The 25,622-nt window shown below is 47.7% G+C and overlaps 10 protein-coding genes across 10 annotated transcripts; 2 read left to right on the forward strand and 8 right to left on the reverse strand.

The window, feature by feature from the left end:
* Window positions 1–987: 987 nt before the first annotated feature.
* HD556DRAFT_1341472 (uncharacterized protein) lies at window positions 988–5,045 on the reverse strand. The gene is made up of 4 exons (XM_041302115.1): window positions 4,773–5,045; window positions 2,914–4,719; window positions 1,367–2,427; window positions 988–1,299 (listed from the first exon to the last, which is right to left on the reverse strand). The coding sequence occupies exons 2-4, from the start codon at window positions 4,712–4,714 to the stop codon at window positions 1,264–1,266; spliced, it is 2,898 nt and encodes a 965-aa protein (XP_041164766.1). The 5' UTR covers window positions 4,715–4,719; window positions 4,773–5,045; the 3' UTR covers window positions 988–1,263.
* Window positions 4,874–8,543, reverse strand: HD556DRAFT_978876 (uncharacterized protein). Its single transcript, XM_041312187.1, has 15 exons — window positions 8,288–8,543; window positions 8,085–8,224; window positions 7,886–8,024; window positions 7,526–7,831; window positions 7,227–7,463; window positions 7,107–7,161; window positions 6,972–7,057; window positions 6,905–6,919; window positions 6,787–6,852; window positions 6,615–6,740; window positions 6,510–6,564; window positions 6,040–6,463; window positions 5,836–5,990; window positions 5,458–5,776; window positions 4,874–5,405 (listed from the first exon to the last, which is right to left on the reverse strand). The coding sequence occupies exons 1-15, from the start codon at window positions 8,450–8,452 to the stop codon at window positions 5,348–5,350; spliced, it is 2,346 nt and encodes a 781-aa protein (XP_041164767.1). The 5' UTR covers window positions 8,453–8,543; the 3' UTR covers window positions 4,874–5,347.
* A 482-nt stretch (window positions 8,544–9,025) lies between these two features.
* Window positions 9,026–10,539, reverse strand: HD556DRAFT_1229775 (thioesterase thiol ester dehydrase-isomerase; the record flags this gene model as incomplete). The annotated part of the gene is made up of 9 exons (XM_041297303.1): window positions 9,026–9,111; window positions 9,167–9,299; window positions 9,359–9,517; window positions 9,569–9,594; window positions 9,642–9,664; window positions 9,717–9,909; window positions 9,961–10,068; window positions 10,122–10,264; window positions 10,316–10,539. The coding sequence occupies 9 exons, from the start codon at window positions 10,537–10,539 to the stop codon at window positions 9,026–9,028; spliced, it is 1,095 nt and encodes a 364-aa protein (XP_041164768.1).
* Window positions 10,540–11,309: 770 nt separating this feature from the next.
* Window positions 11,310–13,630, reverse strand: HD556DRAFT_1230072 (uncharacterized protein; the record flags this gene model as incomplete). Its single annotated transcript, XM_041297320.1, has 12 exons — window positions 11,310–11,352; window positions 11,414–11,540; window positions 11,832–12,148; window positions 12,208–12,278; window positions 12,329–12,339; window positions 12,393–12,570; window positions 12,681–12,790; window positions 12,850–12,959; window positions 13,006–13,014; window positions 13,065–13,175; window positions 13,248–13,463; window positions 13,584–13,630. 12 exons carry the CDS (start codon window positions 13,628–13,630, stop codon window positions 11,310–11,312), a joined length of 1,350 nt encoding a protein of 449 aa, XP_041164769.1.
* Window positions 13,631–13,909: 279 nt separating this feature from the next.
* Window positions 13,910–15,583, forward strand: HD556DRAFT_1304974 (uncharacterized protein; the record flags this gene model as incomplete). The annotated part of the gene is made up of 8 exons (XM_041299726.1): window positions 13,910–14,135; window positions 14,173–14,297; window positions 14,449–14,562; window positions 14,703–14,871; window positions 14,922–14,998; window positions 15,041–15,065; window positions 15,124–15,259; window positions 15,448–15,583. 8 exons carry the CDS (start codon window positions 13,910–13,912, stop codon window positions 15,581–15,583), a joined length of 1,008 nt encoding a protein of 335 aa, XP_041164770.1.
* A 257-nt stretch (window positions 15,584–15,840) lies between these two features.
* Window positions 15,841–17,529, reverse strand: HD556DRAFT_1439021 (uncharacterized protein; the record flags this gene model as incomplete). Its single annotated transcript, XM_041305911.1, has 12 exons — window positions 15,841–16,047; window positions 16,103–16,154; window positions 16,209–16,446; window positions 16,498–16,632; window positions 16,689–16,748; window positions 16,981–16,994; window positions 17,052–17,080; window positions 17,140–17,178; window positions 17,237–17,251; window positions 17,304–17,323; window positions 17,374–17,406; window positions 17,457–17,529. The coding sequence occupies 12 exons, from the start codon at window positions 17,527–17,529 to the stop codon at window positions 15,841–15,843; spliced, it is 915 nt and encodes a 304-aa protein (XP_041164771.1).
* Window positions 17,530–18,369: 840 nt separating this feature from the next.
* On the reverse strand, window positions 18,370–20,072 carry HD556DRAFT_1341539 (peptidase C65 Otubain-domain-containing protein). Its single transcript, XM_041302116.1, has 9 exons — window positions 19,914–20,072; window positions 19,765–19,857; window positions 19,670–19,716; window positions 19,455–19,611; window positions 19,375–19,398; window positions 19,088–19,318; window positions 18,881–19,039; window positions 18,671–18,821; window positions 18,370–18,623 (listed from the first exon to the last, which is right to left on the reverse strand). The coding sequence occupies exons 1-9, from the start codon at window positions 19,954–19,956 to the stop codon at window positions 18,587–18,589; spliced, it is 942 nt and encodes a 313-aa protein (XP_041164772.1). The 5' UTR covers window positions 19,957–20,072; the 3' UTR covers window positions 18,370–18,586.
* Window positions 20,073–20,530: 458 nt separating this feature from the next.
* On the reverse strand, window positions 20,531–21,545 carry HD556DRAFT_1304977 (uncharacterized protein; the record flags this gene model as incomplete). The annotated part of the gene is made up of 3 exons (XM_041299727.1): window positions 20,531–20,949; window positions 21,006–21,207; window positions 21,294–21,545. 3 exons carry the CDS (start codon window positions 21,543–21,545, stop codon window positions 20,531–20,533), a joined length of 873 nt encoding a protein of 290 aa, XP_041164773.1.
* Window positions 21,546–22,160: 615 nt separating this feature from the next.
* Window positions 22,161–22,602, reverse strand: HD556DRAFT_1439024 (bola protein; the record flags this gene model as incomplete). The annotated part of the gene is made up of 4 exons (XM_041305912.1): window positions 22,161–22,211; window positions 22,272–22,321; window positions 22,379–22,418; window positions 22,480–22,602. The coding sequence occupies 4 exons, from the start codon at window positions 22,600–22,602 to the stop codon at window positions 22,161–22,163; spliced, it is 264 nt and encodes an 87-aa protein (XP_041164774.1).
* Window positions 22,603–22,821: 219 nt separating this feature from the next.
* HD556DRAFT_1230145 (amidohydrolase 2) lies at window positions 22,822–24,376 on the forward strand (the record flags this gene model as incomplete). Its single annotated transcript, XM_041297325.1, has 7 exons — window positions 22,822–23,241; window positions 23,294–23,445; window positions 23,503–23,675; window positions 23,728–23,742; window positions 23,798–24,058; window positions 24,109–24,176; window positions 24,233–24,376. 7 exons carry the CDS (start codon window positions 22,822–22,824, stop codon window positions 24,374–24,376), a joined length of 1,233 nt encoding a protein of 410 aa, XP_041164775.1.
* Between the last annotated feature and the right edge of the window lie 1,246 nt (window positions 24,377–25,622).

Consider the following 25,622-nt stretch of genomic DNA (forward strand, 5'->3'; position numbering starts at 1 on the left):
ACTAGCCACTGGCAGCGTACGCCGCACGATTTCTGCTCTTTATCATCAACGATTCTGCTGAAGTCGAACGTGTGTGTCATAGAGCGCATCAACACACGGCTTTCAAAAGATCAAGGCGTAGCAGAAAACACGAAAAGGAACTTCAAGAGAGGGCCAAATCAAAAGGTTCGGTCTTCTTTTCCAAACATAGCATAACGGTATCAATGATTTAGCTAGGGACCTCCGGCACCTTAAAAACTTGAATGGCTCAAAAGTTAGGACGAGCGTAGTGGATGGAATCAATGCTTGCCGTATTTCAATCCCTGTCCAGAATACATCTCACGTCGAGGGCGATATTGATGGGCGCGTGCGAGATGAAAGAATGAGAGAGAGCAATTGAGGAGATTAAAGGGGGAAACACTGGAACACAGTTTGGTGAGTGGGCAGCTAGATTGCACCGTGAGCAAGAAGCAAGGAATCTACACCCGCCTAGATTTATCTACTGAGTTTTTTCTTTCGATACTAGCATCTACAGTGCATTTCAGAGCCGATGGGTGGATGACCAGGACTAACAGGTCTGTCATAAGCATGTACTTACATGGGTACTTTTTTTCCTAGGTCGATTTTTCACTTCCCGCTACTGAACGTTGAACACTTACAGCCGAGTCCAGACCATCGAGAGAAATCTCTCGTCGGCTGGTCACGATGTAGTACATGCATGTCTACAACATCCCAGCGGTCTGCCCTTTAGCCCGCAGTACGGAAGATGGAGATGTCGAAAGTTGTATTGATTCAAGCTTTCCGAGGAACTACAGCTTAAAAGTACCAGAACACGATGGTCAAGGGTACTAATCTCAATTCTTGATGCAGAGCGAAATGTACTTCTTACCGGCATTGGGAGATGTTGGTGTCAAGTCCTTCAGTATATAATTCGAGCCTGTTCCTATGTATAGGTTATAATTCATGATGTATTGGTTACTGTCCATCCGTCGCAGTGACAAGTTTTATCTTCTTAGGTCGATGAGGGCCAGACTCGGTATTGAACGAGGCAAAATTTCAAACTCGGTTTTGACATTGAATATTGAGGGGTCAGCACACCAAATTATATAAATCGTATTCTGCTCCTAAACCAACACCATTATTTTGCCCGATCAAAGGGACGCATATGTTTGTCTGGAACGAGAGAAAATGTGTAATTGACTCGGATGGGTGGTACATATGAACGCTCGAGACGCGTGAAACAAAGCATCGACAAGATAGCGAGTAATGTCGAGTGCTTCAGACTCATGATAGAGGTAACCTTGGAGTTTGAAGATAGTCCTGCACGCAGTTCAGGTTGCAAGGTTAGAAAAACATCACTGGAATAGTAAATGGGATAGTGACACACCTGTGCAAGTTTTTCCCCCTCGCGTAGAATAGTGAGGCAAGAGCGCAGATCCTTCAAACACCACTGCCTTTCAAGCCAGGAGAGGAGGTTACGGGTCCAGAAAGACTGGAATATACAGGCAAGCCTCTCGTCCCGCGGGTTCGGAGCTCGAGAGAGATGGAGGGCCCAGTTTTGACATGCATACTTCAAAACATCGGAAGTTGATCGACTTCGTTCCCATGCTTGGCTTGCGAAATCAATAAAGGCCACCATTGCATGGATGGTCTGCACGTCCGGTAGAAGACGATTGTATGTTGACGTAAAGGTCGAATGATTCTGGTGCCTTAACGCCAAAAAGGCCGGAAACAACAAGAAATCCGGCAAGTTCTTGAACTGCTGAATTACTTGAAAAGTGGGCTGTAGAAGCGAATCTGGGACAATAATGAAATCTCTGGTTGCTTCCAACGTGCTCGAGTATTCTTCCATTGTCACCCAGAGAGTCGTTAACCGCCATGTTTGACCCTGGGATGTCTGCAACCAGTCACGCCCACCCAGGGTCTGCAACCAATCTCTCCCTACCTGGGTCTGCAACCAGTCTTTCCCTCCTGGTGTCTGCAGCCACTCTCGTACATCTAGGGTCTGCAGCCAGTCTTTCCCTCCCTGTGTCTGCAGCCACTCTCGGACGCCCGAGGTCTGTAGCCAGTCTTTCCCTCCCTGGGTCTGCAGCCACCCTTGTGCGCTTGAAGTCTGCACCCAGTTCTTCCCATCCTGAGTTTGCAGCCAGTCTCGCCCACTCTGGCTCAGCAACCAGTGTCCCCCGACTTGGGTCTCCAACCACTGTAGCCAATGTCGCCCGCTCAGGGCTTGCAGCCAGGCTTGTGTGCCCGAAGTCTGTAGTGGCCCTCCCCCACCTGTGGTCTGCAGGCCAGCCTCGGTGGAAGAGGTTGGTGAGGGTGAGGTGTCGTCTGAGGTCTGTACAGGTCCAGATGTATTCAAGGAGTGGAGGTACGAATTATGCTCAGGCTTTTCCGGGAACAGTAGCTGGTGTCCTGTGTTAGGAGTTTGGAGCCGCCAGTGCTTCCCTCCCTCGGTCCGCAGCCAGCCCCTCCCTCCCTCGGTCTGCAGCCAGCGCTCCCCTCCCTCGGTCTGCAGCCAGCGCTTCCCTCCTTCGGTCCACAGCCAACCCCTCGCTCCCATCGTCTGCAGCCAGCCCCTCGCTCCCATCGTCTGCAGCCAGCCCCTCCCACCCATCGTCTGCAGCCAGCACTCCCCTCCCATCGTCTGCAGCCAGCGCTCCCCTCCCTCGGCCCGCAGCCAGCGCTCCCCTCCCTCAGTCTGCAGCCAGCGCTTCCCTCCTTCGGTCCACAGCCAGTGCTCCCCTCCCTCGGTCTGCAGCCAGCCCCTCCCTCCCTCGGTCTGCAGCCAGCGCTCCCCTCCCATCGTCCGCAGCCAGCGCTCCCCTCCCTCGGTCTGCAGCCATCGCTCCCCTCCCATCGTCCACAGCCAGCGCTCTCCTCCCTCGGTCTGCAGCCAGCGCTCCCCTCCCATCGTCTGCAGCCAGCCCCTCCCTCCCTCGGTCTGCAGCCAGTGCTCCCCTCCCATCATCCGCAGCCAGCGCTCCCCTCCCTTGGTCTGCAGCCAGCACTCCCCTCCCATCGTCTGCAGCCAGCACTCCCCTCCCTCGGCCCGCAGCCAGCGCTCTCCTCCCTCGGTCTGCAGCCAGCGCTTTCCTCTCTCAGTCTGCAGCCAGTCCTTCCCTCCCTCGGTCTGCAGCCACTGTATCTGCGCATTAGTTTGTAGCCAGGCCTGCCCATCCCGGGTATCCAGCCAAAATTGCAATTCTGGATTACGATGCCCCCGAAGCCATAGTAGACCAATAAGCACTTGCACTGGCTCAAGTGGCTGAACAACAAAGTCCAATGTGTGTTTTAAATTCTGAGGTCCGTGGGATTCTATACCTTGGCTATGCTTTATCAATTCTGAGAATGCGTCTAGAAGGGCCGTGCTTTCTAGAAGGTCGTGCACCATCAAGCGGAGACAGGACAGAGCGAGGAGAGAGTGCGGTGATGCGATGTTGTGTACTTGAGAGAGGGAGGAGTTTGAGTGGTAAGAAACATAGTCACGGACGGAGGAGTGGTAGATATTCACGGGGAGATTGCTTTCAGTAGGAACATCTATCACAGATCGTAGCTGTACCAGTACACTTTCGACGTCCCTGCCCTCACCAGGGCCAAGAAGTTTTGAGATTTGTGCCATCGGCAGAGGGTCTGCAAGGGCAGCGATAACAGACAAGTGCAGGTATGCGAGTGTTGGGTCAGCGCATGTGGAAAGGATTCGGTCGTACAACTTGTACACCTCTGTTCCTGGTAGCAGTTCGCTCGTTAACTCGAGCATGAGCTGAAGTCGATCGCGGGGATCGTTGTGTCGATCATCGATAAACTTCATCATCGTGGACGCCACAATAAAACGTCTGCCTGCTCTGCTCGCCAGCCGCGCAAGTTCATCAGTCGATGGCTGTGGAAAATCGGGATGGCGAGTGCCCAGCTCTCTGAATGAATGCTGCAAGAAAACATATATGTCATTGTCAACGTCTACACCATCTAACGAGATAGTGGCAGCGACCCCCTCCCCAGAAGTTCTCACTGGTATCTCGCACACCAGTGGACGTATCTCTTCTGTCTGCATAGCTTTGTGAATATACTCTTCCGAACGACTCGTGAGCAGGATGTGGGTGATGGGCAGACCAGGCTCGCGAAGAGCTTCGCCAAGTAAGGAGATGAGATCAGTGAGCTCGCTCTCGGATGTGTCGTCCTCGGGAGATTCAGAAGCGCATTCGTCAAGGGCATCAATAACAAACGTCAAAGGCGGGCATTCACGCAGTCTGAGTTTGAGCCTCTGGAGGGGTTGAAGAAATAACGCCTCCATCTGGTCGCGAAGAGATGTGTCGTGATCTAGCAAAGTAGGATTGTCGAGGATGATTCTATTCACGTCCTCCCGGATGCTGGGAAAATTGCTTGCAAGCTGGTAGATAAGGGTCGCGAAGAAATAACCAGTTGTGCGGCGCTTCGTGTGCTTGCGCGAAAAAAAGAAAGTTCCTGCAAGCCGCTTTTCCTTGCTTCCTTCTTTCACTTTCAGACCTCTCATTCTTTCGGCTACGGTGAATGCAACAGCAGATTTTCCAACACCCGCTGTGCCATGCAGCCAGATGAGTTGACTGTTTCCTTGACGGTCCAGTGACTCGTAGATGTAGTTGAGAAGGACCACTCTGGTCCCTTCCAAACATTTCGGATGGGGCTGACGCTCACGAGAGTCATATTGGGCACCCTTGACAGCAACCTGGGCAAGCTTTTCCCAAGTTCCTTCAGACATATTATCTAAGAGTTGTCAAAAAGGTCAAACGGCGAGACATAAGGATAATAATACTGACATGACACTTTCAGAAAGGATTATTGGTACGTAACTGACTGCCGTTTGATGATTGATGGATATCGATGATCGATAAGTGACTGCACCAGTGCACTTAGCACTGAGTCCAAGACTCTAAGTCCGTGCGATTCGATTACCTGAAAAGTTTCTGCTTCGATAGTAGCCGGAAGCCACACATGCTGTAAAGTGGGAACAGTGACGGGCAACAAATGTTCAACCAGATACTGATCACTTGAAGTGCTCGTCGCAATACCATGACACTTACTAACCACACTTACTAACCACTCGGACGATCTTGTCGCACGCACACTGCGCGCAGAACGAGAGAAGTACAAGAACGAGAGCCCACAAAGAGTAAATGTCGTAAAGCAGATTGACTGTAAAATAGTGTCCACAGTCAAAGTAGAACCATCATGGTTAAACGGTTGACTCAAGCTCTTCGAGCCTTTGAGGAATGAATGCCACTTATAAGAATCATAACACATGCATACATATAAATACTGAACGATGGCGCATGTGCGAAAGCACCAGGAACAGAAGAAGTTCTTCTGTCTAGAGGACCTCAAATTCCGAGCATCAGGTGCTATCGAAGTCCTCAGCGTGAAGTTGAACATAGTTCAAAAACCCAGTTTTCCTGTACCAGCCAAGGTCAGTCCGACTTCGATAATCCAAGGTAACTTACTCACCTCCCAATCTTCGTCGTGAAATGTCGCGCCAGAGGTTGACGTGACACTTTTGGCAGACACACTGGGGAAGGCGACCAATGCGGTTCGTGATTAGCATCCAACGAGGTTAATAGATAAACTATCGCAGGAAGGGCGGGTTGGTCGAACGGAACGCCATGGTTCTGGAACCCGAAGCCTGGTGGCTGGTGAAAGCCATGCCTATCTTGGTGACGGAACTGATTCGCAGCAAACTGGCGATTTGCTACATGTGTTTGCAGCATACAAGGTTTTGATCGAAAATCCCTGACATAAAAATCTTGATGGGTTCCAACATGGGTCACTGTCGTAATGGGTGAGCAATGACATCGCAAGATCGTGCAGGACCGAGAAAATACTCACCAAGGATCAAATCCTCCGGCCTAATGCCACCATCGGCCGCGTGGCCCTTGCCGTTCCTCAATAGATATTGCCATGCATCCTTGACACAAGAAAGATAGGCTTCATGCACCACCACGACATCAATCTGACTGTACGGAGGCACTGCGACGGGCCACCTTGTATACAATGTCATTATCACAATTTCTGTCAGGTAAAAAATCTCACCCTGCGACAGCTTCAGGTAACTCGTAGGCTTGGAGAGGTTGTCTATGTATCGGGATATGCTCCCAGCACCAGTGCTCGCCGTGCGACCGCTGAGATAGGCTGAGCGCAGCCTTTCCGTCTTTGATGACGTTGCTGAGAAGAACGAAGGATCCAAAGTCTCCCCCAACCGGAATGTAGCCGATGTCACCGACAGAAAACTTATCAGCCGGCACGTTCCTCTCGTACCATGTATGACCATGAGCGCCTTCAGCATTCCAAGTGAGGTCCCGTATTTGTCGCAGAGTCAGTGAAGGAGTCTTAGACTCTGTTTCTTCGATCAATGCTTTTAACTGTGTTGGGAGTACGGGAGACTGCCTTCCGCTGGGAAGCAGGGCTCGTGCCAAAGTGATGAGGTGGTTGATTTTCTTTTGCATCTCTTCCGTCACTGCAATGATGTGAGCGAGGGTTTCATCATGAGCTTGAATTCATACCAAATTCCTCCCCTCTGTCATATGAGTACGTGACGCGCCCGTTGTTTGGCAACATCTTGCACGTTCCTTAGTATAAAGCTCAAAGCATACGAAGACGATACTTACTCGCAAACACGCATCTAGCAGTGTATGCGCTAACCTGTAGTTTCGTGCAGTATACCACTCGCCGTCCTGAGGAGGCGGCAAACCAACCACAAGAGTTTTGAGAGAATCGACTCGCAATGAGGAAGCCTGCACGATCATAAATATGAGTCGCAAGGCAAATCAGGCGACGGACCTCGATAAAATCCTGAACCTTATTCTCATCCAGGCTGAGTTGTCTCTGAACGTACATTGCTGTGTCCTAGATAGCTATTAACAAAAGAACGACGGCATATTTGTGGTGAATCATTCACAGCAAGGTCGCGATACTGTATCTCGCCGTATCAAACGCTGATAACCTAACCAAAAGAAAGACCTTACAAAACGCAACATGAGCTCTATCGAGGTCCCTAGACTTGATGAGCATAGCATTTTGCGAACCAGAGCTTGAGGGCTCTGCGTCTGAACTGTTCTTGTATTAGATGGCACGTCACGAACACTCGACAGGATAAATACCATTCGCTAGCAAGATAAAAGGAGTCGGGGCTCGTTCATCCGAAAACCCAAGCATCTGAGGTAAATTGGGGTGACTAGAAAATGAGACTAGGTGGAATCAAAGTGCTTCATGTGACATACTAAAGATTCTGCAGCATCTTGACGTCTCGCAGCCATTTCTGAAAACCCAATTTGAGCAATACTCCGTAGATGCGAACATGACCACGTTACAGAATATGCATTGTCCTTGTCATCATCATATTTCTTGACCAAGGCTCGTTGCCCTTGTACCTGGACTTCCGTTGCACCAGCCCACCATCCGTCCTGCAACCGAGACCGGCCGCGCAAGATAACCTCTGACTGGTGATATCGTCGAAACTAGTGTAGTATACGATGCATGCATGAGCAAGCCAAAAAACGCAATGGAACTTATTGCTAACCCCATGGTCATCTTCTAGGGTCAATGATAACAGTTCCGCAGGGAGATAATGGTCTGTAAATCTTTTTTCGGGTGGTGATAAGGGTTCCCCTCCTGCCGTCACCGGAAGATCGGATTCAGCAACTATACACTCAGCTGCATCGCCGATCCCTGGGCTTCGTATCTCTATGACCGAGTCTGGTTTATTCAAAACCTCATGATAGGCAGGCGGAGGTGGAGCATCGATGACTCTTTCAGCTGTTGCGTTCGAAGCAGTATTTCCTCTCAGTGAGCTCACGGCGAGGTGTATATTGATAAGAGTAGCGAGCTTCGTCGCAAGGGCTCTTCAGTAATTGGAAGCTGAATTCAACACCACACACACCTGAAAAGCCTGCGCTGCCTCATCAAGCATGCGCATGTACTCGACCAGAGCGTCGTCAATCGACGACTTACGGAGGAACCTATCACTCCACTTTGAATCGGCCAACTTTCTCATGAACTGATGGATAGAAATCAGGGTGCTGTCGAGAGTTGAGAAAACGATTGGTCAAGAATCGTTTTAAGATAACAACCAGGTGTACCTTTCAAACCTTTCCAAATTCCTAAGAAGTGCCTCCGGAGCTTCATGGTATCGTCCACGCATTTGTTCGTCGATGTCAATTAGTATTTGTGCAGCACGACGCGCCAAGCGATCACAAGCGGACTTGTTAACTTGAATGTTCTACATGAAGGTGAACATAAGTCAAAGCACACGAAAACATGTACATTTCAAGTATCCACTCACCTGGATAGTTTGCAAGATGAGTAGCAAGACTGCGACAGCGGCACTGGCTGGAGGAAACTGCATGGTTGCCATGAGATCCCTGGCGAAAGTCGTAGTAGTGATTGCTGCTTGCAAAGGGTCAATATCAATCCCTGGCTTTTTCATACGAATGAATCTAAGTGGCATAGTGAAGAACTTGAAGTTGATTGAGAGTAGTAGTTGGGTTGTTGTACCGAAGGGACAGCCCAGGGACGTGGTATACGAAAAAGCAAGTCGGGAAAACGGTAGTAGCTTAACTGAGACCTCGTGGTGTACCGTGTAGACTGATATCACAGAGTATCACAGACGAGAACTGTAGACACATCCGTCATGCTGCTATGCATGAGAGTTCAGCGCTCAGCGGAGATAACAAGGAGGTCGCCAGGTCAGACCGTCAGCACGAGCTCTGACAGTCAATGTACCTTAATTATACCTCCACAAAATTGCATTTTATTACTCGAACGATGCATGGACAATGACAGAAAATTTTGGCTAGTGTCATTGAAATTATAGTGATCGCATCCATATGAGTGTCACGTTTCTGAGTTGAACAGGGAGAGCGGAAGACAAGAAAAGCTATCGAAAATAACTCAGCCTTAACTCAAGATTTAGCTATTTATAGAAGTTCATTCCCGTAAGTAGCACGAAATAATATCCCGTCATTGTAGCAGGGTTAATCCAGAGGACTGCTCTTACCACGAACGTCAATTAATGTAGCCACTAGGTGCTCGGTTTCTTGTTTCTTTCTCCCCTGATTTGATTGCCCATCTCAAGTGCTCGTTTCCCTTCTAACCAAAGCATCGCCTCTGCCATTCCACAATTTATCATTCAAGAATCCATTTGAAATGTGCTTGCCCATACCTTGATAAGTCTTCGGGACGACTTGTCTAACGACCGCTGCACCATCATCCGGATACCAAGTGAAGCGGAAATCGTTAGTGGTCTGCTCCTGTCCAGTCCGCACATCGACAACATTAGCTTGGACCCCAACATGCTGAAAGACAAACAGAAATTTAGAAGCGAACGGAAAGAAGATTTAGACTTGAAATGTACCACTACACCAGGGAGCTCCCCGGGAGGGGTAGTATGAAGAATTTGCGAGGTCAACCGTAAAATAGATCCTATAGGAACGGGTTTGGCGAAAGAGATACTGTCCAGTGACATGAATGTTACGTGCGAACGTGTGAAGAGTGATGCATTCGCGAAACCAAGCTGAGAGCACTATATCAACGACGTGGCTAGCAGCATCAGTAATCAACACACCTCATAAGCAAGTCGCATGAGATAGCCTTCATGAGATCATCAGTTTTGTACAAGGCAGGTTCAAAATAGTCACCTCCGAAGACTTTCTGGTGGACACTTCAAACATGTTATCAAGGCCGCATAAAGACAATGCCGAATAAAAACTAACTTGCGTTCTTGAGGAAACATGAGCATGGTCTTCTCCAAATTTGTCTCGCCCATCCAAACGCGTTCGTAACCGGACAGACCATTGTCTTGAGCGTATTGCAAGTACATTGAGTGCAATTCTTCCGCTTCGGTAGAACTGGGAGGCACCCTAGAAAGAGAGCGAAGGGCTAACGATTGTCTGCGCTTCTTTGCATCTAGTACCTGTCCTCAGCGGATCCAACGAAATGTGTGAGACCGGGACGCACTTTCGCCTATCGAATACAATGCAGTCTCTTCGCGCGAACCAAGTATGAGTGGGTTTACCGGCCGAGCTTTGCGAGTTTGTGCATCCCTGCATACCATAGAGAATCGACCTGGAGGAATGGCGCTTCTCAAGCTAAAGCTCCGACAATGAGTGATTACTGACCGAGTAGCAGAGTATCTTCCACACCGCTTGCACCAAGTGCTTCCATCTTTACAGCCACCTCCATCGAACTAGTCCCAGTGTAGATGACCATGCCACTCAAACGGATATCCCTGACAGGCGAGAGAGGGGCGAGAACGTCCAGTCTGGGTCAAGTTTTAAAAGCGCAGTTTAACTTTACCTTGACGTCCACTAACCTATCGACAGAAGCGGTGACCATGTAAAAGCCTCTTTCACGTATACGACCAATTGTTTCCACGTCTGGTCCCAACATATGCTTGTAAGATATCGATCCAGCCAGTGAGTCAAGGTGCTCCATAAGCATGCCAGTCCGAAGTCCACCCCATGCGTTAGTATACCGCTCAAGCAACTCCGGAGACGACGCAAACGGAAGAAGAATTTCGGCGTATGTATCGTGCATGTACCGTGGAGGAAGCGGTTGTTCGGGTGCAGGAGCTTCTATGGGATGGTCCTCACTGGAAGACTTCGACGCCGAGGTGGCATTCAAGAGTGCCTCTGACCACAGGACTGGTGTCCTCAATATGATACTAGATTGTGATTAGCTCTGATTTTTGCCGCGTTTCAACATAATCCGTACTTGTGGTAAGCGGGATTGGCCTTCTCGCCTGCAAAGCCGCCAACTCGACATTAGCAATATCGTCAAAACACTCGTTTTGATACTGACTGACGACTTTGAGAAGATCATCCAGCGCTTTGATATCCTGTGTTTCAGTTGCAGCTTTGAGTTCTGTTGAGGTAGTTGTTGCATCGACTGTCTTCCCTAATTGCGCCGGAGAAGACGATATTGACCGCTGAGAGGGGGCGAGGACATATTTGAATGATCTGGTAGGAAGATGCCGTCCTTTCAGCGAACGGAATGCAAACATACTTCCAAATGCTCGACCAGTGGATCAAAAGATTCTATACGGTCACCGCCTTGAGAACGTCGGAAGGCATCCGTGGACCGTGGATCCAACACCTTCTCCAAGAGTACTAGTTAAGTACTAGGCTTGAGTTGGGCTTGAGTACATTTAAAATAGAGACATCTTCGGCTTAAGATAAGTTGCCGGGAACCGGAGCCTCAGATCTGTCACGTTATGAGTTGGAATGTAAATTCTAAGGCTCTAATCTAAGTACAACTGTAGTTCCACATATCCAGCGTATGATTCTAACGACAAAAACTGCGCCAGTCTACTGATCAATTCTTCCTGGCAAAAAGCTCACCAAAGCATACCTGCAGAACATAGTTCAGCGCTCAGCGTCCAGTCAGTGATTTAAAGTTGTGCGTAACTCACTTTCCGCTTGTTCTCCACTTTTCGCCTTTGTTATCAAGATTCTCCGCTACTTTCTCATCTATGCCCACCGCTACGTCAGCCTTATTCGTACGAAGACTGAGAAGCGGGAACGATCCTGCCAGTGGGCCTGCCAAATATCATTCTTGAGCAACGACGAAAAGTATTTGTGGATTACTGACCGATCGCGGTTGGAAATGGAGTGGACACAGGCCACTTAACATCACCTGCAAGTCTGACGTCGGGTCGCAACAATGTTACAGATATTAAAAACCTAAAGATACACTCACTTGCGGTAGCTTCGGCGCAGCATGAGAATTCAGGTCTGGAGATCAGTATCGTAATGAAATCTACTCACTTGAGGTCCCCCTAAGACGTGCATATTTCGAATGCTAAGTCTTTGGAAGTTGACAGGTGCTACTCACTTTGAAAATGACCAAGCCAGAACCACTCAGCCACTGCCCTAACTCCGGTGCTAGTTCGTTCATGTTCCAGTAAGGCCACGGACCATTCCAAAACTCCGTCATTTTCTGTCCATTGCTAATATCTGTGGCGAGAGTGAAAATACCCTTATCTATATAATCTTTCCATCGAGTGACCATATGCTGCAAGTGGGCAATAGAATCTGGAGTAGTTGTGGAGTTTGGTGGAAAGAATGTGGGAGAAAGTAGAGACGAAATGGTGTTCGCAAAGTCGGTAGGGGTGACATCAGAAACGAACCATGGGAACAGTTTTGGACTTGTGAATGTCGTCAGTGGTCATGATCGTTCTAAAGTTAGAATCTCACGACAACGTACTGGAACACGACTTGAGAGAAGTATGGAGTGTAAGTGACCAAAAAGTCCGCAAAAACGAAGTCTGTGAATAGCTGTATTTCGAGGTTACTAACATTACTTGCAGAAACGATAAATAACGAACCTCAAAACCAGCTGTTCATAACAAATGATCAGACACAAGAGCAGTGAAAAGTGGTGAAAAGTACCGTTGTCTAGCACAAAGTCCAAACGCTTTCCTTGATTGGCCAGAGTTTTGATGTAACTCCAAACAGCACCTTGGTCGTCCTTAAGGATGAAATCTGATCGAGCTTCCTGAGCCTCTTTACCGACCGTCTGCAGGTGCTCTATGTCCGACGGCGAGAGGTGCGTCAGGAGGGAAAGATCCTACAATATCAATGTTAACGATCTGCGAAAAGGAACCACACGGCAGACTTGCTGTTGCATTGCCCCTAGATCGAGCGTCTATTAAAAGCCACGAAAACAAAAATATAGACCAACCAAAGGCACATCTGAATCATCTCCTTGAACAATACTTCAAGTTTATCGGAATCCCCTTGAAGTTTGACCTTCCCGCTTTCTAATTCGTGCATAGTGGTTGCGATTTCTAGCAAAAGCACATCATGTCAGTCATACTCGAGAAATTCGGGGCCTGGTCGAACATACGATAGATAGCTGCTCCGCTGTTCTTGAACATTTCTTCCTTTTGAGTAGAAAATGGGTCATACCCGCGCCAGGATGTTCTCTGGTTAAAATACGCGCGGATCAGACGGTATCTATATGTGTCTAAGCATGCAGTAGCTCCTGTTCGAGGTGACATACAGGTAGCATCTGCATGTATAATTCAGCGATTTGAAGTTTATGGGGCAGATATGACCTACTCTGCATACAACCATGGTGCCCTGAACCAAGTGTCGCGGGATGTCTGTTTCAGACTTTCGAGTTCCGCATTATATTCGGCGACCAGAATGTCCCCATCCTGAGGTATGTTTCTGTGTCATATGATCAGGATATTGAGGGATCTAAAATACGTTGAGGAAAGACGATAGTCATGTTCTACCCACTCGAGATCGTGGTCCCTTGCCATTCGATACTTCAAACGGCTTATTTCTGAGATAATTTCTTGCCCCTCTGTTATCTTCTTAGACAGTTCTTCTGCCTTGGAAGCGTCGGAATCGCGGACTTGTTGAATTTCTAAAGTCATGTCATGGAGAAGACGATGCACATGATCGATGATGTTTGTCAAGATGATGGGCCACCTCTTCACTACTGTGTCATATCTCGATGGACAGCCAGTCAACCACAGACCTCTCGGAGCGCGAGCGAAAGGAGACTCACGAGAATCTGGATGATTAGGCCCATCAGCCTTCTTCTCACGTCGTGCGCAAGGGTCAACTCACCCAGATGTATCAGTTGGATCATAAGGTGGGTATGGTGCTTGGAACATCTTGTAGCTCGTGGATTATGTTCTCTTCGACCTTGTAAGAAGAGAACCAAAGATGTTGGTGATCGACTGATCAATTCAATGATTGCGAACTTGAAAGACTAGCTCAAAACTGTGGGAAATAGTAGCAGACTTCTTTCTATAGCCGATCATGGGGATTTCTCTATCCACACGTACACCCAATATACTTGATTATACCCTCTTGAGGTCGAGCTAGGTTGTATAGAAGTCGCGGGTGGCCGCACCTCGGACAGGCTAGGCGATAACGTGCAATTGAGACACATGAAACATATCGCCAACGATTTGACTACGCGTGACATAATAGACGCGGGCACTGAGCTCGGATTTCTATGGAAGACTCCGTCAATGATGATAATACTAGGCTCAGTAGACTTGGGCTGGGGGAAGCAGACGCTGGACCTGCGTGGCAATCTAAAGTTCCAAAGTTTCGGGTCTTGGTTCACTCACCTTCGAAGCGCACGTCGGGTCTTTCAGGAGCATATACCATGTATACATCCCACCGATCTCTCCTACCCGCATAACAGTTCAAGGGCGGTTCTCTCACTTCATCGTGTTACACACTTCACCAACTAGACGTCTTCCTGGTATTGCGCTCCCACCACTTCCTGAGAAACAGTATGCTGGGCGGTCCAGTGCTGATATTGTCAAGGTTCGTAGAGGCGAACTCGAGAGATATATTGGGTATTGTGAGGCACCCTGTTGCACGATATGCCGAAGTTGTCACGTCTTTTCTTGGTTGCGACAATGATGCGGTGAGCGTGAATGATAGGTTTACTTTTGCTGTTTAACCCATGTTCAAGGATTGGAAACGGCTTATGCCCTGGCAATTACTTTCAATGCCTGCTGCTGGGCCTTCATTCTTCGCACACGTTTTTCATCCCGCATTCAACGTAGATGTGGACGATGCCACAGAAGTAATCGATTGCTTCAGTCGTCACACCCTTGCAGTGGGCAAGGGCACGCAGAGTTTGAGTTTTTGGTCGCATTCGTGAAGTGAGACTAGGTGAGTACGGGCGTCAGTTGTGCCAAATTATCATCATCGTGCTTTCCATAGATGTCGAAAGCCGAACGATTGTTGTCGTACTCATTATTGTCCTCGATTACGTCGACACCTTTGTCGTCTACTCCCCTGGGGATTGACGAAGATCCGGGGGACACCCCTCAACAGAGAAACGGGCTCTTGAACGAAGAAGGAGCTTGGTGTTGGCGTGAAGGCTGTCAAGGTGCTCACGTGAATTCCTGAGTTCATGACTAACTGAGACATGACTCGAAGGTTGTCTGAAGCTCACAAAAGCGATGCAGAAAACATCAGATGGTCTGCAGATTGTTGCAGACCTGTATGAAGATCATGTCTGTGTCATGTTCCTCATGCAAGACTTGTACTAACCACAGACGAAGGCCTGGCGTACCCAAAAATGTACGTCTTGGGTCGCGTCTTATTGTCCTTCTTGAAGTGATATTTGCTCGTCCCTTAGGGGTTTTGTTTAAAAGGTGCCCTGTCGTTTGGCTCGCGTCCTCGAAGAAGATCACTGCCTTCCTGGTGACGGGCTCCATGCCGTCCGAGACTATCTACATTACTATGATACTCTTTACTACCCTCAATGTCATCTTGTATGTTTAAAACACTCGAAAACTTTGGCACGTGGCTCAAAGTCTCTCTTGCCTTGCATTTTCCTGTGTAACCTGTTGCTCTTCCACCTTTTAGCAGGGGCTCCAACAGAATATCGTGGTTATTAGTAGTTTGATAGGTATGCTTGAGGTCTTCTGACTTGCAAAACTCCAATTCTCTAATTCTCCAGTCCCCACTCAGCAGACCTCATCTCCTTGCCATGCTCATTCGTGATAGAAGCATACGTTGATCCAGGAGTCCGCGCGATTCATTCCTTTTCATTCTCCATGGCCCAGATGGAGGAAAACGCATCTGAGCGCCAATGAGTTATCAGCCACAGGAATTCACGCTTCGCAGTAACTTCATTATCATCTGTGTGCTCAGATAGCGGAACTCCGCAAATGCGTAGAATTTGCTGTCTCGGCAATTTATACTGATTCTCATTGTGTTTTAGTATTGGGTGTCAAGCTTTCAAGGACTGGGTTGGCTGTTAGACATTTTGAAACACTATATGTTAAATAAATGCCTCGACGGATCCTCGACCCATTTTCTCCTCCCTGCAGACCACTCGCCAAGCATTTCCTTACACAGTACTGCTAGTTGATATAAGTACATGCTCCTGGAAGACAATCGAATTCATGCTATCTTCTGCGTCGAAGTCGGCCACGAGTGTGGCGTGGTATTCTCGAACACTAAGGATGAGGCGTGGTCCCAGCACAAACATCTGCATGGATAGTAGAATGTCAGAAGGACCACCAAGTATCTGAACTCCAATAGTAGAATGTGTATTCTACAGAAATATTGAGCAGTGGTTACAAGCAGAAGTCAGCGACAGGTCGGCGCACCATGAGCTCTGCAGAGTGAATAGCAAGCTCGAAGCAAGAGAGGCAAACAAAGCTAGCATGTGCGAAACTTGAGAAAAAGATAACCACATTCACTTCACAAGCTTACCTTGCAAAATAAAGCACGTGAGATCTTATCAGCACTCTGAAAAAGTCCCCGGTTGTCGATCCTATCGATGGGCGGGGTCGTCGCGGGTCACGGAAGTGTTTTACAGTAATCCAGACTGAAAGACACAGTGCGAGGACCTCCCAAACAGTGTAGATCATCCAAAACATCAAATACAGAAGTTGGTCGTTCCCTTCATCTTTGTAATCGCACATGTGCATGCCAGAGAGCATCAGCTCCTCTGGTGTTTGTCCAATGAGCTGTGTTCTTTATGTCAACAAGTAAAGCTCACCCGCTACAGTGTCCTTGATTGCTATTGATCCAGTGACTGCGCAAGCAATGATAACAGCCAAAGAGATTGCCAGAAGGGAAGTGAGCATCATTCTAGATCCCAGATACATGGCATATAAGCGAGCAATCATGATGACTTGCATTGTGTTTTAGTCGAGTCAATATCACAGGTATTACAGCTGGGTAACTTACCACCCAACATGGCATATATGACCCCAAATATCCCATTCAGAGCGTAATTCACAGTATTACCTAAAACACTCAATTAGTGAACGCCCTCGTGCTGGTATCAAAAGCTCCGACTTACACCTATATTATGTTGAGCCAAGTTCAACGGTCAGAATCTCACTCACCACTAAACATGAGCGTAGGAATGAGATGATTGTGCAATACTCACTGTATCCGTCAGCGAGACCAATGGCAAATCTCCTATGTGCCATCAGCCTGAGTCAAAAGGATCGAACACAGCACATATGAGACATACCCAGAACACTGACACTAATTGTCAGAAATGAGTGATTAGCACAGTGATAAGTTGTGGATCTCGACACATACACAGCATATGGTATTCCAATATAACGTACCTAAAACATATCAGAGTTAGTATGAGCTGTCAACTAATAGTATAACATAAGGTACGAACAACCAAATACAGCACAGTCATGAAAGACCAGCGTTGCCTCTGTCGCGAATGTATTGTGTTCTCCTGTTTTCTTCTAATACGGGAATTTGTCACTCACCCATATCAGTTCAATCTATGACACCGTTCTCAGCAAGTTGACTGCTCCGACGATAACATCAACTTACCTCTTGTCCCAGTGTTAGTACTAGAAATATTATGAGAATATAAGCAGTCGTCGAACACTATTCCGCTCACCCCAATCATATACTACCATGACGCCGGCAGCAACTGCGAAACTGCGGGTCAATGTTAGAACTAGGCATCTTGATGTGACGAACCTGTCCAATAGCTGAAAATAATGTTTGAATTGATTGTTGGCCACCAACTGGGATCATTGAAAATTACGGTCATATTTGAGAGATGAGGGTGAGCGAGTGGGAGATGTTAGTGGTATATAGCGGTACTTCCGTGCTGAATATATAATCAGTTGAATTTGATTTGAAAACCAGTACTATTGCGCAGGCCATCACTTGAATACCAAGAAAGCTCCAGTCGTTGGTGATGCCGGCAACTTATTTCCAACGTGATTTTGTGCTGCAAGCTTGCAAAAATAGAGGAGTTCCTTGTGAAATCGTGTAGTCATCGATGCAACACAGCTCAAGCTTCAAGCGTGATGTTGGGTGAAACGGGCAACACGCTCTGTTCAGCCTCGCTGGCTGAGTCTGACTGTCTGATGCGTAACAGCCCTCCAATTACTCATACGAAACAAGGGCCATTCTGCGGTATAGCACCAGAGAATGACACAGTGGGCCGAAGTAGAGCAAATAGTATATCTCACCACCCACTAGATTCAATGCATCGTGCACTTGATTGTTATGGTGATGCCCAGTGAAAAGTCGCAAGAGCCGGGGAGCGCGCCAGCGAGGCTCAGCAAAGAGTAAACGAGGAAAACGAGTGAGATATAGACACAGCGAGAAAGCCGCTAAACGATACAAAGCTTATAATTAGAACATACAAGCGATGACCTGCGGTCGTTGGGTTTTATGCTGTACGGCCTGTATTGACTCCAAAAGTAAAAATGGCGACCGCTAAGTCACTGTCAGGGAGAGCAATGTAGCTGTCGTATTTCCAGTAATTTTTATTGTCGTTGTGATATCTAGAAGTATTTTGAATGCCAACCAATCCGTGAAAAGTACAGCTGGTCGTGCATAGTGGTGGAAGAAAAGATGAAAAGTGCTGCACAGCATGACGGGATGGACACAATTGACACCGAGCCGGCGGCTATTCGTGCTTAGATTCACAATTTTGACTACGCGTGACATAGACCCGGACACTGAGTCAAGAATCACTTGGATACGCATAGGATATATATAAGTAGGTATGTCAGACTCCTTGTGGGTTGGAGATGCGGCCATGCCACACCGATAAACAGGAAATATTTGCACCAGTGGGCTCATACTGCACCGAATTAGTTCGTCTTTATCAAAACATCGTAGTGGCCAGGGCTACCAAATATCAGCTTGTGATAACCAAAACCTTATCGTCAACATACCGATAGATGAGAATCAACGGTTTGTTATTTCCGCCGTCTGGCGGTGTGATATCTTGGAAGTGGGCTTGGCCATCCGGAGAGTGACCATCAAGATATGCAATCCTGATGTGCAGTTTTAGAGCCCGACACAAGGCCGCCACTTGAACATGATCTATCGAATGACATCAACGACTTGAATAGATCGATGTGACTACAACTCAGTATAGTGACCTGCTTCTTTCCCAAGAGGATCGACATATTGCCGACAGAATTCAGTAGGTTCCAATTGTTCTCCTGAATCGTCGAAGAGAAAGCCAGCATAGTCATCGCTCGCGGATTGGATTTGAGCGGTAGTTAAAAGTCGCAAGTACGTGACAATACAGTTTGACGCTGGGGCGTGTCAGCTACAAGGAGGTTGGTCGTACACGAGAAACTCACTTTCGTCTTCAAGAAAGGCAGACAATAGACGTTTATGCGTCAACACTTTATTAGGGTCAAGATTCCCAATGGCATCTACAAGATCCATAAGGGGTTCGCAGAATGTCGAAATGATATCCGCGTCCATGAAATTACGTTCCATCATTCTTGAGCCTGATTCTATCACGGATTTTGCAGAATAGACGAGATTTGGCGAATCAACGAGGCTGCTAAGGTATGCGTATCCCAGAGCTTATAATATGAAATCTTGAGTATGCAAAAGACAGAAGTTGTACATTAAACTTTACCTCGGTAAAAGCAATTTCCATCACCTAGTTTAAAGGTTCGCATCAGGTTCTGCGAGTACCTGGCTTCATTGATATACTACCTTTAGTACGGATAATCTTTGTATAACCTCGATTCAGCAAGCTGTCGATCTGCGCCACAAACGATGGGGCGCCAGTGTACTCTGCCCGGAGCTCATGTATCGTCGTCGGTGGAGATATCAGAGGCCGATCTCGACCCATACTCTCCTCCAATAATTTCTAAGAAGGAAGCTGTATCAATCGTGTCCTTAGCGCAGCGCATCGAATAGCAACCAACCTGGCCTAATTCATAGAACTGAGATCTGTGTGCCCCATCATAGGTATCTGCCAAAGGATGATTACATCGTGCTACTAGTAAGCAGCACTACATACCTAGCTCTTCCGATAATTTGGCATTACCTGGGAGGTTGGATGACTTGAACTGGGCTCCTTCAGCTTCAGGTACATCAGCATTTCGTGGCCTCGCTAGAGATGATAGCACGTCGTGTGATTCGATAGTTAGACTGAAATGGTTAACTCACGAGGACTGCCAGGCAATGTAGAGCTTGAAGATTGGTTGTTCATAGTGATCTTCTGGATGTTGATTGGACGTGTGATACTACTTAAATGTCGTATATGTGTGCTGTTCTCAGTTATCAAGTTGTTATGTAGTCGGCCACCGAGATGATCAAAACGGTCTTCTGTTTTCAATAACACCAAACATGGTCAAACATTCTTGAATTCCTTAGCGGCCCGGCCGGGACCTGCTCCGAGTTAGTACTCGAAAAGTTACTACTACAGTAGTACTACATTGAACTGTAAAAGTATGGGTTGACCGCTATTATTGCGCATGTCTCCGACCTCCATAGAACCTCCAAATAAAAGTCTGTTGACCTCAGACAACAATGTTCAAAATTATTGGCCCCTTTTGGGTCGTTCAACTCGAAGAGACGAATGTAAAGAAACCAGCCAAATCCATTATACCACGTTTCTCTCGATAATTATAAATGACCAGTATATACAACCTTTTCAAAACCCTGATATATGCTACCCTACGAATGTTCCAGATGTTTGTGATGCTACAATATTTACAGATATACTATTTGCGTACTATGCTGAGACTATGCCGAGACCAATAAAATGCGATACAAATACAACCTCAGTCCACTTGCATCTCTTCTTCAGCGACTGTCCCAAGCGCGGCCAGCACACGATCTGAAACTCGAGGAGAAAGCATCGCGGAAAGTGATCGCATGCGGGCAACCGAGGCACCTCGTGCAGGGAGACTCTTGATGGGGCGTGAAGATGTTGTGGATAGGGTAGATAGATGTCGAGACGCTCCCATAAGGCGCGTCAACTCGGATACTCGCGGGTTTCCCATATTCATAGCCGAGTTCGGTCCGAGTTGGGCGGTTGGGTTTGGAAAAGCCTCAGTAGAGGTGTATGAAGGGTCCAATGCTTTGAACTCAGGCCACATTTCCGCTAGATCGTGAATCCACTGGGTATCGGGAGCAAGCAAGGCAGCTTTTGCCTGATTCTCTCGCTCTTGAATATTCGATCTCAGAGCCAGGAGTTCAGCTGAAGTAGGCATCGTGAGACATGCACGCATAATCGAGAATGAACTGGATACGTACAGCGGATGTCGCTGGAATCGTGTGGAGACGTGAGGCATTGGTTAATGATGTCAATCAAGCGTATTCGGGCGATTGAGTGCGTCGGCACAAAGTACTGTGGGTCGAAGCCCTCCTGGAGTGTCAGAGAGACGCTCACAGAACTCTCGAACATCACATCGGCAAGCTGGTGTGCCACGAAGTCAACATCTAACACATTAGCAAGCTAGAATAAAACCCATACCTCCAAGATATCTAAAAGCTATAAATTCTGTAAGCCAGCGCGTCAAAATGACTTGAGACAAAACATACCAGCTGGCGACTTTTCGCAGTAAGTAGCGCCAGGCTAATCAGAGGCATTAGGCTATCACAAGTGGAGCGATATGTTGTTATGTCTGGCGTAAAGAACTGGGACAAAAACGCAATGAATATTTCGCCTAGCTGGTCGTTAACGAAAGTTGTCCCAAGTTCAGTGTTCGCAAAGAATGCGTCTGTTTCGCCGAGTGACAAATTCTGGAACTCTTGCAAAAGGGCATCGACTTCGGAGTAAGTTTGTTCCGACATATAGTTCGAGAGATACAGGGAAGAAGATGAGAGTGTGTTGGGAGTTCTGCTGTCCATCTCGAGCATCTTTATATCTTTGGCTGCAGCGTTAGTGGCAGGGCGAAAGACCATTGTTTTGCTTGAAGCGTCCTGTGGATGATGTTTACCGAACCACAACGAAGCGGGAACGTATCACACTGACAGTGGTTTAAAGCACCGAACAAAGGGCCATTAGCATTGATCTACAATCATAATATTTTCAAACCGGCAAAGTCTCCACTCTGGCAAGGTCATATGAGGGGACGCAGTTCAAGTGTAACTGTGGTCTTGACATGTGAACCATCTGAATAGCGTAGAATGATGTCGGTTGTTTGTGGAAACAACTGATCAAACTTGAATACCAGCCACTGTGCTCGGACAGTGGAAAAGGTCTGAGCAGGAGTAACCGGCGCTTCTATTGTCCGCCTTGAAGACCACGTTTACATCACACTAGATCTAAAGGTCACGCTTGAAGCGTTGATTTCAGTATTACTAGCCACATTCCCCATTTGAACTAAAAAAACATGCCGGTTGTCACCCATCTAATAATTTCCGGCGAAACACCACTATTGTGCTGTTGCAAAAGTACTCCACAAGTCAACCACTTTTCGCTTGGTGCGCAGCGTATTGCGCTGGCGTGAAGGATTTCTGCAGAGAGAGTCGTTCAACCAAAGTAGCGTTCCAACACAAATAAGCCCACAAACCCACCTGAGAAAATGCGTGCAGCTGTGATATTTCTTGCTTCAGTGCCTGGTTGACTGTCAGACGATGAGCATCCCCGTATCATGATGAACGGCATGCTGAGACTCTCTCACTTAATCTATGTCTTGCAAGAGTAGTCTTTCCCTCGAAAGCCTGTGTGATAATTCCATTTCACATTGACTATGAGCAGCTCCAGCTCGTTTCGAACACGTACCTCGCTAACCAAGAGAATTGCATAGCTGGATCCACACCCACTCGACTGATCCTCGATGTCGAGATGGGACACAGGGAATGCAGCTCGAATGGCTCGTTCCAAATCCTCGACTGTCACAGGCATGCCAATAGTCAATATTCAATATTCAATGGTCGTGTGGAGGAAGAAAAGCGGAAGTAACTTTGTATTTGCTTGATCTGATTAGATATCAGTCGCTTATTACATAATATTCTATAGCACATTCTAGTTCAAGCACGGATAAATAGATTCAGAACCCCTAGATAAGACGTTGCTTCCAAGCACGCCATATCATCACCATATCATCCAACTCCTGTGGGATCAATGTACAGAGAACTAGCCAAAGCCGCCTTCGGGTACCCCATCATCGATAACCACGCCCACCCATTCCTGAAATCAAAGCACCGCGACTCTATCCGATACGAAGTACTCATATCTGAGGCCCACGGTGATGCCTTAGATGATGCCGTTCACACCCTTCCTTGCTTGCGTGCAGCAGCTCAGTTATCCCAACTCTTTGGATTGACAGGTGATGATGCTACCTGGGAAGGCGTTAAGAAGAAGAGGCTTGAGTTCGATTATGCAGAGTTGTGTAAGCTCTGCATGGAGCCTACGGGAATTCAGTGTATATTATTCGACGATGGCTTGGGTGGAATCGCAGAAATGGCTGAAGACTTGAATTGGCACGACCAGTACACTGGAAATCCATCGAAGCGGATTGTGAGATTAGAAGTGGAAGGCCAGGTAAGGTATCGTCATCCCCCATCTTTGAGAAACGCTCAGTTCCGATGCTTAGAACATCTTACAAGACATCCTTGTCGCAAATGACGACTCGCCTCTTTCGATCGATAGTCTGTGGGGCGAGTTCCTGAAGGAGTTCACCACCTGCATGAATGACGCTGCCGTAGACGATCATGTGGTAGGGTACAAGTCTGTCGCTTGCTACAGGTAAGTGGTTGCATCATGACTTGAATCGATGATCATATCAACTCACTTATGCGACAGAACCGGTCTGGATGTCGACCCTGCACCCTGCAGCGCAGATGAACTCTTCAAGTGCCTAGCATCTGCATCCCAGCAATTCAAGGAAAAGGGTTCCATTCGGTTCGAGCACAAAGCTTTGAATGATCACCTAGTCAAGATAGTCCTCGATATCGCAGGCAAATGCAAGAAACCTAGTAAGCGTTCGTTCCGTCCCGCGCGACGCCCTCCCTCTTACGTTGTCGAAAGTCCAGTTCCACACAGGTGCGTTGTACAACAGCGGCCCGGGTCGCATCATGTGATGCTTATCCGCCTGAAGGTCTCGGAGATAATGAAATCACGCTGACAAAGTCTTCTCCGGCGCATATGCAGCCTATCATCAAGGCGTTCCCAGACACTATATTCGTTCTCCTGCATTCCAGCTATCCTTACACGAGAGACGCTGGCTACCTCACGTCCGTGTACAAGAACGTTTATCTCGACTTTGGAGAGATTTTCCCTTTTATTTCCGCTGATGCCCAACGCACTGTGGTGCGTGAAGTGCTTGAGTTGGCGCCTACCAATAAGATCTTGTGGTCTAGTTCGTCAGCAGTCCATCTGTCACCGCACACACTACTTACCGTCCAACAGCTGATGCGGCATGGTGGCCAGAAAGGTTCTACCTTGCCACTGCCCAAGCTCGCGAGGTGATATACGAGGTGATCGACAAATTTCTTTGGGGTGAATCCTTTAGATATGAACCTTAATTTTTCAGGTCCTAGCGAGCTTCGTCGGCAAACGAGACCTCACGGAAGACCAGGCGGTGTCTATCGTGAAGATGGCATTCTTTGAAAATGCGAATCGCATCTATATGCTAGGGCTTCAGCCGAATGTCAATATTTTGTCTCCCCAGTTATAGTCACCTTGAACACACGGACGTGGGTCCAACACGGTTGGAACAGAGAAGGATTGGTGATACAACAGATTGTAATAGTCGTTCCATGGTTTAAGCGAGGTGTTTTCGTACCCATGCACTCGTTTTAGAGGCACTGAAGTATTCATCCATCGTCAAACACGACTTCTTGGCTGAGTCCTGAGACCTCCCTTGCAATCTTCTTCCTTCTTCCAAAAGTCAGAATGCAATGAAGTGAGGATGTCATATACCGATACGACACGACCATCGTATGGACTGAGCGTGATTGAAGAGGGTCCGAAAGTTGCCTGACATTGAGATTAAATGGTGGAAAACAATATGGAGTGCCTGAGTCGAGCGCTTTTCCCTGGGCAGACCATAACAGACGGGAGACAGTCGTTCATAGCTTGTGGGTGAAAGAGAAAGTGAATGGATCACGGTGAACTTTTGTTTCAAGCGGTGTCGGGTCAGGCCTTAGCGCTGACTTCGAACCAAGAGGTTGTGTGAATTAATCCGGCCAAACTTGGACATCTCAGCGCTCTGTCATTATCCATGAGACTCTTTGGATGGGGCATATTGCGACACACCAGGCTAAATTCGATCACTGCTTTCGGTTTGATAGTATTCATTTAGTCGGTCCGAGGTGCGTAATAGCGAAGAAGCAAAACCACTACAGGCGTGTAGGTGACCGAAAGACACTTTCAAGTTTGTATCTTCATGTCCCACCGTCAAAAGCACGGGTTCAGTTCTAGAGATATATTCCCGCTCATGGTTAGTGGGAGAAAGGTTTTGTCACACGCAAAGTTTGATTTTTGAGTCTGCCTGTTCTACCGTCTATATTGTATGCACGCTGACATGTTCTTAATACTCGAGCAGGGTGAAATTCGTTCACTGTGACAACCGAGCACTCGGCGACGAACTACTCACATGTCCGAGTCGTCTTGTCAACCACAGTGCACGAAGGCGAGAACGGAAACACGACTCACTGTAGCGTCAGAGACACAACCAGTAGACCTACCACGCCGGTAAGCCACCGTGACGGAGGTAGATGAAAACTACTCATACTCACCCACCAGTCAGTGACTATTTCCTGGCATGTAGTGCCAGGGCAGCAAACTTCACCGTTGTCGCAGGAGTCGGGACATTTACTTTCATCACTGACCACTGATGTGGACACTGACAACTTGAAAGCAGCAACGACGACGAGGATGAAGGGGAGACGCATTATCTGTGAGATGTGATATGAGACTTC

The sequence above is a fragment of the Suillus plorans genome (genome assembly GCF_016647745.1).
Source record: "Suillus plorans strain S12 chromosome Unknown HD556scaffold_8, whole genome shotgun sequence".
Classification (NCBI taxonomy): domain Eukaryota; kingdom Fungi; phylum Basidiomycota; class Agaricomycetes; order Boletales; family Suillaceae; genus Suillus; species Suillus plorans.

What these genes read in the sequence shown, in the direction of transcription:
- HD556DRAFT_978876 (XM_041312187.1), bottom strand. Translation starts at nt 8,452, where the DNA reads ATGCCACTTAGATTCATTCGTATGAAAAAGCCAGGGATTGATATTGAC. An exon ending in GCCGGAGGATTTGATCCTTG is followed by an intron (nt 5,777 to 5,835) that starts GTGAGTATTTTC and finishes CCATTACGACAG; the next exon opens with TGACCCATGTTGGAACCCAT. An exon ending in TTCACGACGAAGATTGGGAG is followed by an intron (nt 5,406 to 5,457) that starts GTGAGTAAGTTA and finishes TGGCTGGTACAG; the next exon opens with GAAAACTGGGTTTTTGAACT.
- HD556DRAFT_1341539 (XM_041302116.1), bottom strand. Translation starts at nt 19,956, where the DNA reads ATGAACAACCAATCTTCAAGCTCTACATTGCCTGGCAGTCCTC. An exon ending in TCCTCTTGGGAAAGAAGCAG is followed by an intron (nt 18,822 to 18,880) that starts GTCACTATACTG and finishes GTCATTCGATAG; the next exon opens with ATCATGTTCAAGTGGCGGCC. An exon ending in CCGTTGATTCTCATCTATCG is followed by an intron (nt 18,624 to 18,670) that starts GTATGTTGACGA and finishes GATATTTGGTAG; the next exon opens with CCCTGGCCACTACGATGTTT.
- HD556DRAFT_1341472 (XM_041302115.1), bottom strand. Translation starts at nt 4,714, where the DNA reads ATGTCTGAAGGAACTTGGGAAAAGCTTGCCCAGGTTGCTGTCAAGGGT. An exon ending in CTGGCTGCAGACCGAGGGAG is followed by an intron (nt 2,428 to 2,913) that starts GGAGGGGCTGGC and finishes GGACCGAGGGAG; the next exon opens with GGAAGCACTGGCGGCTCCAA. An exon ending in AGGGGGAAAAACTTGCACAG is followed by an intron (nt 1,300 to 1,366) that starts GTGTGTCACTAT and finishes AACTGCGTGCAG; the next exon opens with GACTATCTTCAAACTCCAAG.